The sequence below is a fragment of the Myotis daubentonii genome, chromosome 2 (assembly GCF_963259705.1).
Source record: "Myotis daubentonii chromosome 2, mMyoDau2.1, whole genome shotgun sequence".
NCBI lineage: Eukaryota > Metazoa > Chordata > Mammalia > Chiroptera > Vespertilionidae > Myotis > Myotis daubentonii.
The window spans coordinates 109,634,521-109,650,327 of record NC_081841.1 but is presented as its reverse complement, the minus strand read 5'-3'; the positions used below and the strand labels follow the sequence as shown (position 1 = coordinate 109,650,327).

The following is a 15,807-nucleotide window of genomic DNA, read 5'->3' as shown; positions in this document are numbered from 1 at the left end:
GTTGAACCAGAATAATCACATAAAACTGGAAATGTCTGGGCAAACTAGGAAGCAAGGCTGCCCCTAAATATGCTGCATTTTCCTAGAAACTAATACATTCTTTTGAGATTTGATTAAATTGGTGTATGTAAGTTTTTTTATGCAAAGAAATTAGTCATTTCTCTATTCACCATTTTATTTTTATAAACAGATTTTAACTGTAGTGTGAAAATGAGATTGAGAATTCAAAAAATACAAATATAAAATTTCATTCATTCATTTAGAGGATATTTTCTCAGTATTTGTATGGCAAGCAAATTGATCCATACATTCAAAGTAATTCATTTGAAAATGAAATTTCAAAGAAGATAAAGATACTTCTGGTCCTTACCAGGTAGCTCAGTTTAGAGCGTCGTCATGGTAGCCAAGGTTGTGGGTTTGATCTCTGGTCTGGGCACATACAAGAAGCAACCAATGAATGCGTAAATAAATGAAACAAATCGATATTTCTCCTTCTCTTTCCAAAATCAATTTTAAAAAGAGAGAGAGGGATACTCTGTCAAAGCGAAATAGTTGGAACTTACTACAGAAATTAATTGTGGGGAGAAGAGATTATTAATTACAAGTTTGCATATAATATCAAAAGCATGTAGGCCTTAGAACTTTAGACCTTAGCTAAGACCTTAGACCTCCAACATTTATTATGGGTCTAAACAAGTCACTTAAACTGTCAGAGCCTCAATTTCCAGCTATATATCTACCTCCAGTTTTTGCAAAGGTTGAAATAATATATATACAGCACCTAGCACAGGTATCTGGCCCATAATAGGTATACAACATATTAGTTCCCTTTTCCTTCTTCTTTCATTCTCCGTTCCCTCTCTTCCTAATCTGTTAGCTAGAAAAATAAGTCTACATTAAATCACTTAATCATTTTTTCCCCTTAGATCTAAACTGCAGAGATAGAAAGCAGAAAACTTGAAAGATGACAGGTAATTTTTTTGTACTGGCCACACAGACCTATCCTAATGCTACCTTATGGCTCTTGATTAACATATGTTAAAAATGTTTCAGACTGGCCTCTGAAGCTTTTTTCTTTTGCCTAATTGTTTTCATTGGCAGTTGGAGTACAGATTCTTGGATCTAGAGAATCATTTAATAAGGGTGTGGGCATATTTTTCTTTTGAAGATTGAGTTGTTTTTCTCAGAGTGCTGAGATCTTATGATTTGGCCTCATGTTTAGGAGAAGGAATACTAATTTTCTGCTTATTAATTATTATTTTTTTAATTTTATTGATTTCAGAGAGGAAGGAAGAGGGAGAGAGAGAGAGAGAAATGTCGATGATGAGAAAGAATCATTGATTAGCTGCCTCTTGTATGCCCCCTCGCCCCCCACTGGAGACCGAGTCCTCAACTTGGGCACATGCTCTGACCAGGAATTGAACTGTGACCTCCTGGTTCATAGGTCGATACGCAGCCACTCAGTCACACTAGCCAGGCTAATTTAGTGTTCTTAATTGAGCATTAAACTATTTACTAAATTGTTTGCTCTTCTTTTCAGTATTGGCTCAAATCAACCCTTTCCTATCAAACCACTTAGTGAATCAAAAAACCGATTGCTGGACAGTGAATCTCAATGGACAGAGAATGGATCTGAAGAAGGTACTGTCAGATCAGGTAATACTTGTCATCTGAAAACATCACTTCATCTGGTTAAAATAAATTCACCAGGTTGAATTACTGTATAAAAATCGTAAAATGCTGAAATATGTGAAACTTTTAAATAAAACATCACACACACACACACACACACACACACACACACACACACACACACGGGGTGTTAGTGTTTATTGGTAGATTTTATGGAGAAGGGGGTTCAGTGAGGAAGTGTAGTGGCTACTGCTGTGTCTTGTTCTGTTCACAGATAGGTGGTTGTTGGTTTTTTGTTACCCAGGACATGTATTTCTTTAACTCAGGCATAGAAAGTTCATTTGGCATAATTCTGAATAAATCTTAAGGTGAGTTTTGGTCAAGTTGGCAGCATAGGTAAATGTGGTACTCAGAATCTCTCACAACCACATCAAAATTACAATTAAAATACAAAACAACCATCATTCAGAGTGCCTGAAATCTAGCTGAACAGAAGTCCTACAACTAGGGATATATTAGAAGAAGCCACATCAAGACTGGTAGGAAAGGTGGGGTTGTGGAATGGGCTGGTCCCATACTCACGGATGGCGGTTAAAAGTTGGAAGAGATATCTCAGCTGCAGAGGTACCCCCTAAGGAGTGATGGTCCCAGTCCCACATCAGAACCCCCAGCCCAGAGTTCCAGTGCCAGGAGGAGCAGTCCCCATAACTTCTCTGTTAAAACCAGTGGGAATTGTGGCTTAGTGAGGCTGAGGGTTCCTGGTATCCAGGTATTCCTCTTAAAGGACTTAGACTCACTTTCTCTGAGCCCCAGTGCTGGAGCAGCAACTCAAAAGATGCCATATGGGGACATACAGGGAGGGACTGAATTGTCTGACTGCAGGGTAAGTTTTGGAGGTGCAACTTTCTCCCAGATAGAAGTGCCAGCAGAGGTCATTGTTCCTTTTCTGAGCCCTCCCCCCTCAAAATCCCCAGGTGGACACCATATCTAAATCCCATCAACACTGGCTAACACTGTTGGCCTCACCCTGGTGATTTGCTGAGACCCTCTGACTCCACCTTCCCATTTGCAGGCCCACCCAATCCCTTTCCAGTGGCTTTTCCATATCCTGGCTTATGCTTTGGACATTTCTAAAATCTCTCAAACGAGCAGCATCTGGCCTCCGTTTACCTCATACTCCTTGTTAAGTAGCTCCAGGCCTGATACTAGTGGCAGCTAGCCTTGGTTTACAATTTGGCCTCTCTTCTAGGCACCTCCAAGTAAGCACAACTAGCAGTCAACTACAGATTGTTCAGTAGCTCATGCTGGGTGGCCCTTGGCAGGGCACAGGTGGTGGCTGACCTTGCACCTCTTGGGAGGCCCCAGAACTAGTGTACTCAGTGGACAGCACCAGACCACCCCGGATTTCAACCCAACCACCTCTACAAGTGACACACTCAAGGGGTAGAGGTCACAGGCACCAAAGCCCCACTAAAGCAAGTACTGCTCTATAGGATCGGCCCCTGCACAGCAGCTTCTCCACTGTAGTGAAAGCCTGTCCTCTCAGCTGGTCTTTGCAGCTGATCGGCCGGGGGGTCAGTCCCTACCAGTGATTTGCCAAAAACAATCAAGACTCAATTACAACAGGACAGTGCACAGAGTGCACTTGGAGTGCCCAGATCAAGGGACGGGAGGCTGCTCCACTGGGCCCTATAGGACACCTACTACATGAGGCCACTCTACCAAGTCCAGAGATATAGCAGCTCTACCAAAAACAGAAAGAAACACAGGGCAGAAGCCAAAATGAGGAGACAAAGAAACATGTCCCAAATGAAAGAACAGGACAAATCTCCAGAAAAAGAACTAAATGAAATGAAGGCAGTCTACCAGATAGAGTTCAAAACAATGATTATAAGTGTGCTCAAGGAACTTAGCAAGAACATCAGTAGCATGAAAAGGGACATGGAAATTATAAAAAAAGAACCAGTAAGAAATTAAGAATACAATAATTGAAGTGAAGGAAAAGATTACAGGGAATCAACAGTAGAGTAGATGAAGCAGAGGATCAAATCAGCAATTTGGAAGATAAGGAAGCAGAAAATATGCATTTAGAATTGCAAAAAGGAAGAAGAACCCCAAAAGAAGATAGTGTAAGGACCCTCTTGAACAACTTCAAGCATACCAACAGTTCATCATGTGGTGCCAGAAGGAGGAGAGAAAGCAAGGAATTAAAAATTTGTTTGAAAAACTAATGATGGAAAACTTTCCTAACCGGGTGAAGGAAATAGACATACAAGTCCAGGAAGCGCAGAGAGTCCCAAACAAGGTAAACCCAAAGAGGCCCACACAAAGACATTATAATTAAAATGCCAAAGATTAAAGACAGGACATACGAGGAGGAGAACCAAGATGGCGGCATAGGTTAACACAGGAGTTTGCTGCCTTGAACAACCACTTCAAAAATACAACTAAAAGATGGAACGGACATCACCCAGAACCACAGGAACGCTGTCTGAGTGGAAGTCCTACAACTAGGAGGAAAGAGAAACGCATACCGAGACTCAGAGGAGGCGCAGTGCTGAAGTCAAATACTAAGGTGTGGAGTGCAAGGAGAGCGGGCTGGTGGCTGAGGGCGCGGTTGGCGTTTTCAATCGGGAGGGAGTCGCAGACTCTGAGCTCCAGATCCGGGCGAGTCTTTAGGGACCCAGACTCAAACGGGAGAAGCGGGACTGTCTGGCTTCGGTCGGACTCGAAGGCAGCTTTCTCTCTGAGGTTTGCAGTGGTTGCTGGGACTCAGAGAGGCAGAGCCCCTGGGGACAGGACTGAGAGTAGCCATAACTGCTCTCTCCGGCCCACCCTGTTGATCCCGTGCGACCCGCCCCTCCCAAGCCCTACACAGAGGCATTTGCTGGATAGCCTCAGGCAAGGCTAGATTAGCACCTCCCTAGAGGACAGAAGTTCTCTCACTGCAGACAAGCTGATTCTCACAACCAGTTGGCCTGGAGGTCAAATCCCCACCAGTATTACCTACAACAATCTAGGCTTAACTACAACAAGACTGCACATAAAGACCACTAGGGGGTGCACCAAGAAAGCATAAAAAATGCGGAGACAAAGAAACAGGATGCAGATGTCAGAAATGGAAGATATAGAGCTCAAAACCACACTTTTAAGGTCTTTCAATAATTTTCTAAAAACTGCCGATAAATGTAGTGAGATCCTCAAGAAATCTAATGAGACCCTCGATGTTGTGATAAAGAACCAACTAGAAATTAAGCATACACTGACTGAAATAAAGAATATTGTACAGACACCCAACAGCAGACCAGAGGAGCACAAGAATCAAGTCAAAGAATTGAAATGTGAAGAAGCAAAAAACACTCAACCAGAAAAGCAAAATGAAAAAAGAATCCGAAAATACGAAGGTAGTGTAAGGAGCCTCTGGGACAGCTTCAAGCATACCAACATCCGAATTATAGGGGTGCCAGAAGAAGAGAGAGAGCAAGATATTGAAAACCTATTTGAAGAAATAATGACAGAAAACTTCCCCCACCTGGTGAAAGAAATAGACTTACAGGTCCAAGAAGTGCAGAGAACCCCAAACAAAAGGAATCCAAAGAGGACCACACCAAGACACATCATAATTAAAATGCCAAGAGCAAAAGACAAAGAGAGAATCTTAAAAGCAGCAAGAGAAAGAAACCCAGTTACCTACAAGGGAATACCCATACGACTGTCAGCTGATTTCTCAACAGAAACTTTGCAGGCCAGAAGGGAGTGGCAAGAAATATTCAAAGTGATGAATAGCAAGAACCTACAACCAAGATTACTTTATCCAGCAAAGCTATCATTCAGAATTGAAGGCCAGATAAAGAGCTTCACAGATAAGGAAAAGCTAAAGGAGTTCATCACCACCAAACCAGTATTATATGAAATTCTGAAAGGTATCCTTTAAGAAGAGGAAGAGGAAGAAAAAGGTAAAGATACAAATTATGAACAACAAATATGCATCTATCAACAAGTGAATCTAAGAATCAAGTGAGTAAATAATCTGATGAACAGAATGAACTGGTGATTATAATAGAATCAGGGGCATAGAAAGGGAATGGACTGACTATTCTTGGGGGGGAAAGGGGTGTGGGAAATGCGGGAAGAGACTGGACAAAAATCGTGCACCTATGGATGAGGACAGTGGGCGGGGAGTGAGGGTGGAGGGTGGGTTGGGAACTGGGAGGAGGGGAGCTATGGGGGGAAAAATGAGGAACAAATGTAATAATCTGAACAATAAAGATTTAATTTTAAAAAAAAGATTAAAGACAAAGAATTCTAAAAGCAGCAAGAGACAAGCTGTTAGTTATCTACAAGGGAATTCCCTTATTACTGTCATTTGATTTCTCAACAGAAACTTTGCAGGCCAGAAGAGACTGGCACAAAATATTCAGAGTGATGAAAAGCAAGGACCTACAACCAAGATTACTCGACCCAGCAAAGCTGTCATTTAGAATAGAACAGATAAAGAACTTCTCAGACAAGAACAATCTAAAGGAGTTCATTACCACCAAAGCAGTATTACAAGAAACATTAAAGGGTCTTCTTTAAGAAGAAGGAGGAAAAAAAACAAACATCAAAAATATGAATAATAAAATGGCAGTAAATACATATCTGTCGACAATTACTTTAAAATGCAAATGGGCCCTAGCCAGTTTGGTTCAGTGGCTAGAGTGTTTGCCTGTGGGCTCAAGGATCCTGGGTTCAATTCTGGTCAAGGGCACATGCCTGGGTTGTGGGCTTGATCCCCAGGAGGGGGTGTGCAGGAGGTAGCCAATCAATGATTCTCTCTCATCACTGATGTTTCTATCTCTCCTTCTCCCTTCCTTTCTGAAATCAATAAAAATATATTTTTTAAAAATGCAAATGCCACCCGCCCCAGTGGCTCAGTGGTTGAACATTGACCTATGAACCAGAAGGTCATGGTTCAATTCTCAGTCAAGGCACATGCCCAGTTTGTAGGCTCAATACCTGGTAAGGGGTGAGGAGCTGGGGGGCAGGAGGCAGCAGATCAATGATTCTCTCTCTGATCTTTGATGTTTCTTATTTCTCTCACTTCCTCTCTAAAATCAGTAAATAAATGTATTTTAAAAATACAACGGGTTAACTGCTCCAATCAAAAGATATTCAGTAACTGAAATGGATAATAAAATAAGACTCTTACTTATGCTGTCTGCAAGAGACTCACTTCAGATCATAAGGCACACACAGTCTCAAAGTAAAGGTATGAAAAAAGATATGTCATGACAATGGAAACAAAACAAAATAAAGAAGCTGTGGGCCCTAGCCGGTTTGGCTCAGTGGATAGAGTGTTGGCCTGAGGACTGAAAGGTCCCAGGTTCGATTCCTGTCAGGGTCACATGCCCGGGTTGCAGGCTCGATCCCCAGTAGAGGGCGTGCAGGGGGCAGCTGATCCATGATTCTCTCTGATCAATGATGTTTCTCTCCCTCTCCCTTCCTTTCTGAAGTCAATAAAAACATATTTAAAAATAAATAAATAATTTAAAAAGCATAAAACTAGACTTTCAGCTCTTAGCACTGCTTCTGGGTTCTACAAGAAGACAAATGGTTGGCACCATATACCTATTTAGTGCTTATATAAGAGTTGCTTTTACTTTAATCATCAATTTTGCTGTTTAGCCAGCAACTCAATTCATTTTTTTATTGGATCATATATAATTATGGGCTTACAGGGATAAATAACCTTGTTATAGTGACAATAGACAAAAAATGTGACTTGCCTACTATTGAAGAAATTCGATCCAGAGAAGAGTGACTAACACTAAAGTCTGAAAAAATGTTGTTTATTTTGTAAAAGAGCAGCTTACTCTATAGGCAGGTACATGGATAAGCTATTCTTTACTGTGTGTCCAGAGACAGGAGCCACAGAAGACCGTCCTGGTGGATCTGCAGCCTGAGCAGTGAGGATAATTGCTAACCTTAAGTTGAACTGCAGGGATGTAGTGAAGTCTCTCCTGATGCTAAAGTTAAGGATGCAGCTGTCTGTAGTCATTCAGTAGCTGAGCTCCGTGCTTAGTAGCATCTTGTGAAGGTGTTCAATTTTTAACAAACTTAGTTACCTACTGCCTGTAATGAATGCCCACAAACCTAGCAGCTTCAGACAACACACATTCATTACCATAGTTCCTGTTGTCATGAGCTCATTTTTTTTTAAAAGGGTTGTCATCTGCAGTCTTAAGGAAGCCTTTGCTTCCTTGCAGGCATTTGTCATGAGCATTCAGTTCCGTACCAAGGACCTAGAGCCTGAGATCCAGACAGAATCAGAACACGGGCACTCTGGCCAGGCTCATGTCAGGTGGAGCAGGCTGGACTCAGAAGATGGACAGCAGGAGCACCTGTCAGTGCCACTGAGAACTGTGGTACAGCAGTTGGGCCTCAGTCCTGGCTTTATTTCTTCTTAATATAGGCAGAATAGTGGCTGCTGCCTGTGATGGTTGAGAATCCCCAGCTAAAGTTCCTAGAACTGTTGCTCTGAGTCTTCCCTACATCCTTTCAACAGCCTTAGAAAGGTGTGGAGCGGACTCTCATAGCCAGTTAGCCTGGAGGTCAAATACCCCTGGTATTGCTGACAACAATCAAGGTTTAACTACAAGACTGCGCACAAAGACCACTAGCGGGGGCACCAAGAAAAGATTAAAAAAATGCAGAGACAAAGAAACAGGACGCAAATGTCAGAAATGGAAGATATAGAGCTCAAAACCACACTTTTAAGGTCTCAAGAACTGTCTAGAAGCTGCCGATAAACTTAGTAAGGCCCTCGAAAAGACTGGTGAGACCGCCAATAAATGTAGTGAGATCCTCAAGAAATCTAATGAGACCCTCGATGTGATAAAGAACCAACTAGAAATTAAGCATAAACTGACTGAAATAAAGAATATTATACAGATACCCAACAGCAGACCAGAGGAGCGCAAGAATCAAGTCAAAGATTCGAAATGCGAAGAAGTAAAAAACACCCAACCGGAAAAGCAAAATGAAAAAAGAATCCGAAAATACGAAGATAGTGTAAGGAGCCTCTGGGACAGCTTCAAGCGTACCAACATCAGAATTATAGGGGTGCCAGAAGATGAGAGAGAGCAAGATATTGAAAACCTATTTGAAGAAATAATGACAGAAAACTTCCCCCACCTGGTGAAAGAAATAGACTTACAAGTCCAGGAAGCACAGAGAACCCCAAACAAAAGGAATCCAAAGAGGACCACACCAAGACACATCATAATTAAAATGCCAAGAGCAAAAGACAAAGAGAGAATCTTAAAAGCAGCAAGAGAAAGAAACCCAGTTACCTACAAGGGAGTACCCATACGACTGTCAGCTGATTTCTCAACAGAAACTTTGCAGGCCAGAAGGGAATGGCAAGAAATATTCAAAGTGATGAATACCAAGAACCTACAACCAAGATTACTTTATCCAGCAAAGCTATCATTCAGAATTGAAGGCCAGATAAAGAGCTTCACAGATAAGGAAAAGCTAAAGGAGTTCATCACCACCAAACCAGTATTATATGAAATGCTGAAAGGTATCCTTTAAGAAGAGGAAGAGGAAGAAAAAGGTAAAGATACAAATTATGAACAACAAACATGCATCTATCAACAAGTGAATCTAAGAATCAAGTGAATAAATAATCTGGTGATCATAATAGAATCAGGGGCATAGAAAGGAAATGGACTGACTATTCTTGGGGGGGAAAGGGGTGTGGGAGATGCGGGAAGAGACTGGACAAAAATCGTGCACCTATGGATGAGGACAGTGGGCGGGGAGTGAGGGCGGAGGGTGGGGCAGGAACTGGGAGGAGGGGAGTTATGGGGGGAAAAGAGGAACAAATGTAATAATCTGAACAATAAAGATTTAATTTAAAAAAGAAAAGAATGTTGTGGATAAGATGACTCTTCAGATTATGTCCAAGTTAACAGTAAGGGAGAACCCTGAGAATCTTTCTCTTTTAAAATGCTTTCTTGATCCTTAAGAAGAAGAAAGTCAGTGATATCCCTTATTTACTGCTTACAAAAATCATTATTATTACAGTTTAGTAATATTAAAATATTTATTTCTTACCTTGTTATATTAGTAGCTTTATATCTTAGCCCAGAGAACCATTTAATAAATCTTGTTTTCAGAAATATAAAATCAAGTTTTAACCAATAACTCAATTGTTTCTGGTTTTATAGGTTTATAAAAACATGGACTGATATTTTCAGTATTACTTGCAAGAAAATTATCAATGGGATGAAATAACTGAAGTATAACAGAAGATATATTTTTTCAAAAAAGGAAGCCTTTGTACAGATCCTTGGATCCACAGAAGCGCTACTGCAGAGCAGGAAGATGCCTTAATCTTAAGTCCAGCATTGACTTAAAGCTGCAAAAGTGACTTGATTTTACTTTGTAAATAACACTTATTGTTATGAAATGCTATAATATGTCGGATCACATGTTAACATGGCATATGTTTTTTTTTTTTTTGATACCTGAGTTACATTATCAGAATTGTTTCTTGGTGTCTATATGAATTTTCACTCCAGAAACAGAAGCTAACAAATTCTCTTAAGTAAAGAACACCTAGGACAGTATGGTGGCTGAAACTGATTAATAATATCCAAATTACTGTTGCTTGTACTATGTAGGGAAAAGGAAATGACTGCTTTCTAAAAATTGGGTGTTTGATCATTTATAAATACTGTTTTATACTTTTCAACATTTTTAATAAAGATTTTTTTATTGTTGGCTATACAATAACACTCAGAAGGATTAAGATATCTAAATATAATTATTTACAACATGGAGCATATTTGTATAATTCATTGAAGGTTTAGTTCTAAGCATTAATACAACAATGTTGTATAGTATTGTGCCCAAAGCTTATAGGAAACTTGGCATTATAAAAAATACTTTTGTTTCTCTCTGATTTATAATTACTTTAAAAAAAATTATTAGTATACATACAGGAGAACACAAAGGCACTCAGAAATATTGGACAACGGCAGGCTCCACAACCTAGGCTCTGACCAGGAATCAAACCGTGACCTCCTGGTTCATAGGTTGACACTCAACCACTGAGCCACACCAGTCAGGCAACCTGAGTAGTCATTTAAAACTTCCAGTCTCTGAAAGATGGATTCCACTCATAAATCCAAAATACTAAATCTGACTGAACAGCAACATCTTTCTACCTAGACACACACCCTCTTTTCCTTTTGAAATCCAGTCTAAGGGGCAAGAAATGTTGCATCTATACAATATATATAAAACCCTAAGTGACCAGTTGCTATGACTCACACTGACCACCAGGGGGCAGACATTCAATGCAGGAGCTGCCCCCTGGTGGTCAGTGTGCTCTCACAGTGGGAGTGCCGCTAAGCTGACTGACAAGCATCAGATGGCAGGCTCACAGCAGGTGCAGTGGGGCCAGGATGAGTGGGAGCAGCGTGATCCCTGGCCCAGGTTGGGCTCCTCCCCGGGTTCGGCCCAAAACCAGCAGTCCGACATCCTCCCAGGGGTTGCAGATTGCCAGCTGGGCACAGGCCATGTTGAGGGACCCCTCCACCTCTAGTTAATTATAAATAAAAATTCAATATCTTACAAAGGAGAAACAATGTAAAAATGTCAATCCTTATTTATACTAGTCAGTCAAATATACACACACGAACCAAAATAATTGATTGCTTCCAGTAGTGGATAGAGATAAATGTTTTTTAAAAATATTTTTGAATTGATTTTAGAGGGAGAAAGAGATAGAAACATCAGTGATGAGAGAGAATTATTGATTGGCTGCCTCCTGCACCCCACACTGGGGATGGAGCCCACAACCCAGGCATGTGCCCTGACCGAGAATCAAACTGTGACCTCCCAGTTCATAGGTGGACGCTCAATCACTGAACCATACCATCAGAGCTAAATGTTAACCAGAATCTATAATTATCTAGGATTATAGTTTTCTTATCTGTAACATAGGATTGACAGGACGGGGTGATACCAATGACTTGGACTGGATGACCTCTAACATTCTTTGATTTCTGATTTTGCAAAATCACCTTACTTTTCATTCATCCAACAAATACTTCTGGAGTACCTTCTATACATCAAACAGTATACTAGGGATAGCTATATACTTTCTTAATGTCATATACATTTTATTTTTTCCCCACATAAGTTTTATAATAAACTATTCCAGGTTTACAATTTATAGGATTTGCCTAATTCCATTGACTAAATAGTAATACTGGATTTTAAAAGGAAGTTTCCCCTTTGAACTGAAGGAATATGGTAGCTTAAGAAATATAATATGGGCCTCCTGGTGCTTACCACAGGCTGTGTTCTTACACTGACTGTACAGAAATAGGAGGTAGAGTAAACTTGCCCCATATACACCTCAGCTCAGGCTCTTTGCCTCGTCTGTATTGTGAATGGGGAGACATTGAAAAAATATATATATATAATATGGATTCTTCCACCTTTATTTCACCTCTGTAGTCTTGATAATCTTTATTCTAAAAAACTTTTAAGTATGAGAGTTAAATGAGTGATACCAGTTACCAACCAAAATCATCATTTTGGCAATTTCCATATGATAAATAGTCAATGTTTTAAACTTAATACTTTCAGAAATGATCTGGCGCTGTTCATGAGTATTTCTACATCTAGATCAGGATTGCATGCACCTGATTAACAAGTGAGGACACAATTTACCCCCTTAGTGTATTCAGGCACTTTTGTGGTGGTGTAATCTTTCTTTTAAGTTCTGTTATTCAATATCATCTTTAATAGTGTAGTAAACACCTTTTCAGAAATTTTCAATGAAAGCCTTTTAATTACCTTTGGTTTAATTAATGGCCAACATTTTACCACATTCTGAATAATATTTGGCTGAGTTTATTCATAAACATTCACTACTCTTCAGTAAGGTCCCACTGGTGTAATGTGGGAATCAGGAACCAGCTGCCTCTTCGGTATTTCAACTGGTATTGGTTAGTGCTGTCACTCTTTGGGGAGAAAGGTCAAAATGAAGCCCTGTGAAAATTTATTAGTACTGTCTTTGGTCCTTCAAACACTTGAACAAATGTGATGACATTTAAGGATATTAAGTTGAATTTCAGGTATTGCCATTGCCATTAAAAAAAAAAAAAAAAGTAGACAGGAGACTTGATTTTACCTGGTACAAACTTCCATTCAGTCCCTGAGGTATCTGACCAGTATCACTTTGCCAAACCAAAGAGTAGCTGCAGCAGAGTAGTTATTAATCAGGGACACGTTTACAGAGTTTAGTTTCATCTTTACATATGGCTGATTTTTTAAATATTTTTATATATTTAATGGTTCTGATTCAATGTGTCATAAGTTAATTTGACTAAGATTAGTTTAAATCAGATAGGCAATGTTTATTTGAATTTTATTTCCAATAGAATACAGGTTTTTACTTTGTTTACAGAGTGTTTAAATTCAAGATTATCAGACATGTCAGATTTCCATTCAGTAAACTTGAAAGCAATAAATGTATATTAAGGGCTTGGTGTATATTAAGGCATTTGCATAGCTTATGTTTTGTTCTAGGAATAGCATTGTTATCAATGGAAAATACTTTTAATCTGTTACTACGAAATTAAGTATATTTTTGCATTTCAGCCAAAATAAAAACCAGATGTAATAATATGTAAGATACAGGTAATAATAAGTCAACAGGGGTTTTATATACTTAGAACTATGTTTTACAATTTAAATTTAAAATGCAATATAGATTCAGAAAGGTCCATATTTTTCTAACAAGTTCACTTTGTATTATTTTGTTGGTTTACATAAGGAAGCAAGGATTTGTATTTATATTAAAAGCTTGAGAAAGCTATTAGTCAAGTTTATTATATTTGTACATGATTGCAGATGAGTGCATGCCCATTTAAAAGAAAAGATGGACACTATTTTAAAGTGATCTTTAATGTTTTTATTTAAACAGATTTGACATGCAGTTTATTTTTGTTGTCTTTACTTACCGAGTCCCTCCCATAAGTCTTGTATTTGTTTTTCATAAATATAACCCTGGACCATGACTTAATGTTAATTTTTTTGCTTTGTCTTTTGGATAGTCTAATTACATTAACATGAAGGCTGAACATTTTAAACTTTTTTCAAAAATCATAACTTACTTTATTATATAAAAATAAAGTTCTGTGTTAGAACAGTTTGTTGTTGTTATAAAGTGGTATTTGCCAAATGAAAGAATAACTATTATTTTGGTCATAAATCTGGTCAAATATTGTTTAGTTAGAGAAAGAAATTTGGCTAATAATTTGGAGTAACTACATCTAAGACATTTAATATTTGAATGTAACAGTATTGTAGTTTACCTAAGCCAGAGGTATAGATTGCTTTATTCAAAAAGTTTTTAACTTAGTTTTTACTGAACATAATTTTCAATTCAGAAATAACTTTTGGATCATAAGTACTTGCAAAACACTAGAAGTTGCTGAATTGTGGTTTTCAAAATGCTGAATAATAAATTTTATTTTATGTAAAATTCTTTTGTGGCATATTTGTTCCAATTCCCCTCCAAAGGGACAGCTTAATAGTTGAGGCTGCTGAATGAAGCAATAAGGATCTGAGACAGAGCTGATTCCCAGGAACTGGCAGAAGCTGTAACCCGACAACCAAGGGGTCTGGTCACTACTTGAGCCAATTAAGCAGAGACAGGGTTGCATTGTTAAAGAATTTACCAGGCGACTGAAAAATACGCAGGAGTACCAGAGGCACAGGAAAAACTCATTTATTTTCAGATGTTTCTTATGTACTAGTACAGGACTCCGGGGAGGCTGTTTCTCTCCAAATCCTGAGCAAACCAAGATGGAGGAAGCTTTCCGTTTATACCCTGTGGTTTCTTTGTCCCCCAAATATGGATCATACTTCTGGACCTTTCGCAGGCTTTGCAAAAAGCCCCATGTGCTGGGATGGGGGCAGTGAGACCACATCTCAAGGCCTGGCCTGGCGCCAGCACTGATAACTCCATCTGGGGGTTGTGTGTTGTTCATGGTTTATGGCCTCTAAAATGGGAATAGTACTTTAGGTAAACAGGACCAGATAATTAAAGAAGGGGCAGTGACTAGACCAGTGATGGCGAACCTTTTGAGCTCGGCGTGTCAGCATTTTGAAAAACCCTAACTTACTCTGGTGCCGTGTCACATATACAATTTTTTTTATATTTGCAACCATAGTAAAACAAAGACTTATATTTTGATATTTATTTTATATATTTAAATGCCATTTAACAAAGAAAAATCAACCAAAAAAAAATGAGTTCGCATGTCACCTCTGACACACGTGTCATAGGTTTGCCATCACTGGACTAGACTATAGGCTAACAAGAATGTGCATTAGGTTACTGGCACAGATTCAGATTGCTAGCCCCCCTAAAATATCTCATTTTCCCCATCAGAATCATATATGAATGTCTATTCCATTAATGCTGGCAATCTGGGAGAACAGGTCATCCATAAAAATCTGCTCTGCCTCTCCCCATAAGCCAGCTGCTTATATTGGGTAGAAGGACAAAGATTATGGGAGAAAGTAAGAATTATAGGCATAGGAAAGTAGGCATAGTATAATCATTACAGGTTACTAGTAATGTGGGCTGTGTGGGGGTTGCAGAGAGTGGGTGCCTTTGGGCACCTCTGAGATTACAGGCAATAGGGGCTGGAGATTGCGAAGGACAGGTGCCTCCAGGACTAGATTGTTTCAGCCACGAGGTTGTAAATCTTTCCATAATGATAGGCAGTTCTTGGGAAAGGAGGATGGACTGCATTCTGATGTTTGCTCCCATGTCCCCAAGCATATAACTCTCAGCCAGGTTAGAATGCACTTTCTCTAATCAGAACAGAACCATCACGGTTAACAGCATTATTAATATTTTTTTATAATTGTAGCTAGTCCCTAGTATTCTATTTCTGCCCCTAACAAGGCCAGTAGATATGAAGCAACCTTTGGGAAGAGGTATGCTAATTCAGCCCTGTTTGGAATAGGAAGGATTAACAACTAGATGGCCAAATTTTGACTCTTTAAAGAATAGAACTAATGATATCACTTTGGCCTTACTTTTCTCCTTTCTCATAAGCTAGCTTTTTGGAACCACTCTGGGAAAATTGAGTG

At 39.3% G+C, this 15,807-nt stretch overlaps 1 protein-coding gene and 1 non-coding gene across 14 annotated transcripts in view; both read left to right on the top strand.

Annotated features, from left to right (window-relative positions):
* ZDHHC20 (zinc finger DHHC-type palmitoyltransferase 20) overlaps window positions 1–15,807 on the top strand; it is a 109,672-nt gene that overhangs the window by 89,029 nt on the left and 4,836 nt on the right. For 5 of the 13 annotated variants that reach the window (XM_059684217.1, XM_059684222.1, XM_059684213.1 and 2 more), the window contains one exon: window positions 1,541–1,656. In XM_059684217.1, the coding sequence (XP_059540200.1) occupies window positions 1,541–1,656 (116 nt within the window). Of the gene's footprint in view, window positions 1–926; window positions 972–1,540; window positions 1,657–9,848; window positions 14,186–15,807 lie in introns of those variants that run through there. The other 8 variants (XM_059684223.1, XM_059684219.1, XM_059684216.1 and 5 more) reach the window with 4 other exon arrangements.
* On the top strand, window positions 11,966–12,097 carry LOC132229026 (small nucleolar RNA SNORA51). The gene has a single exon (XR_009451604.1). It is a non-coding gene; the product is annotated as a small nucleolar RNA SNORA51 (small nucleolar RNA).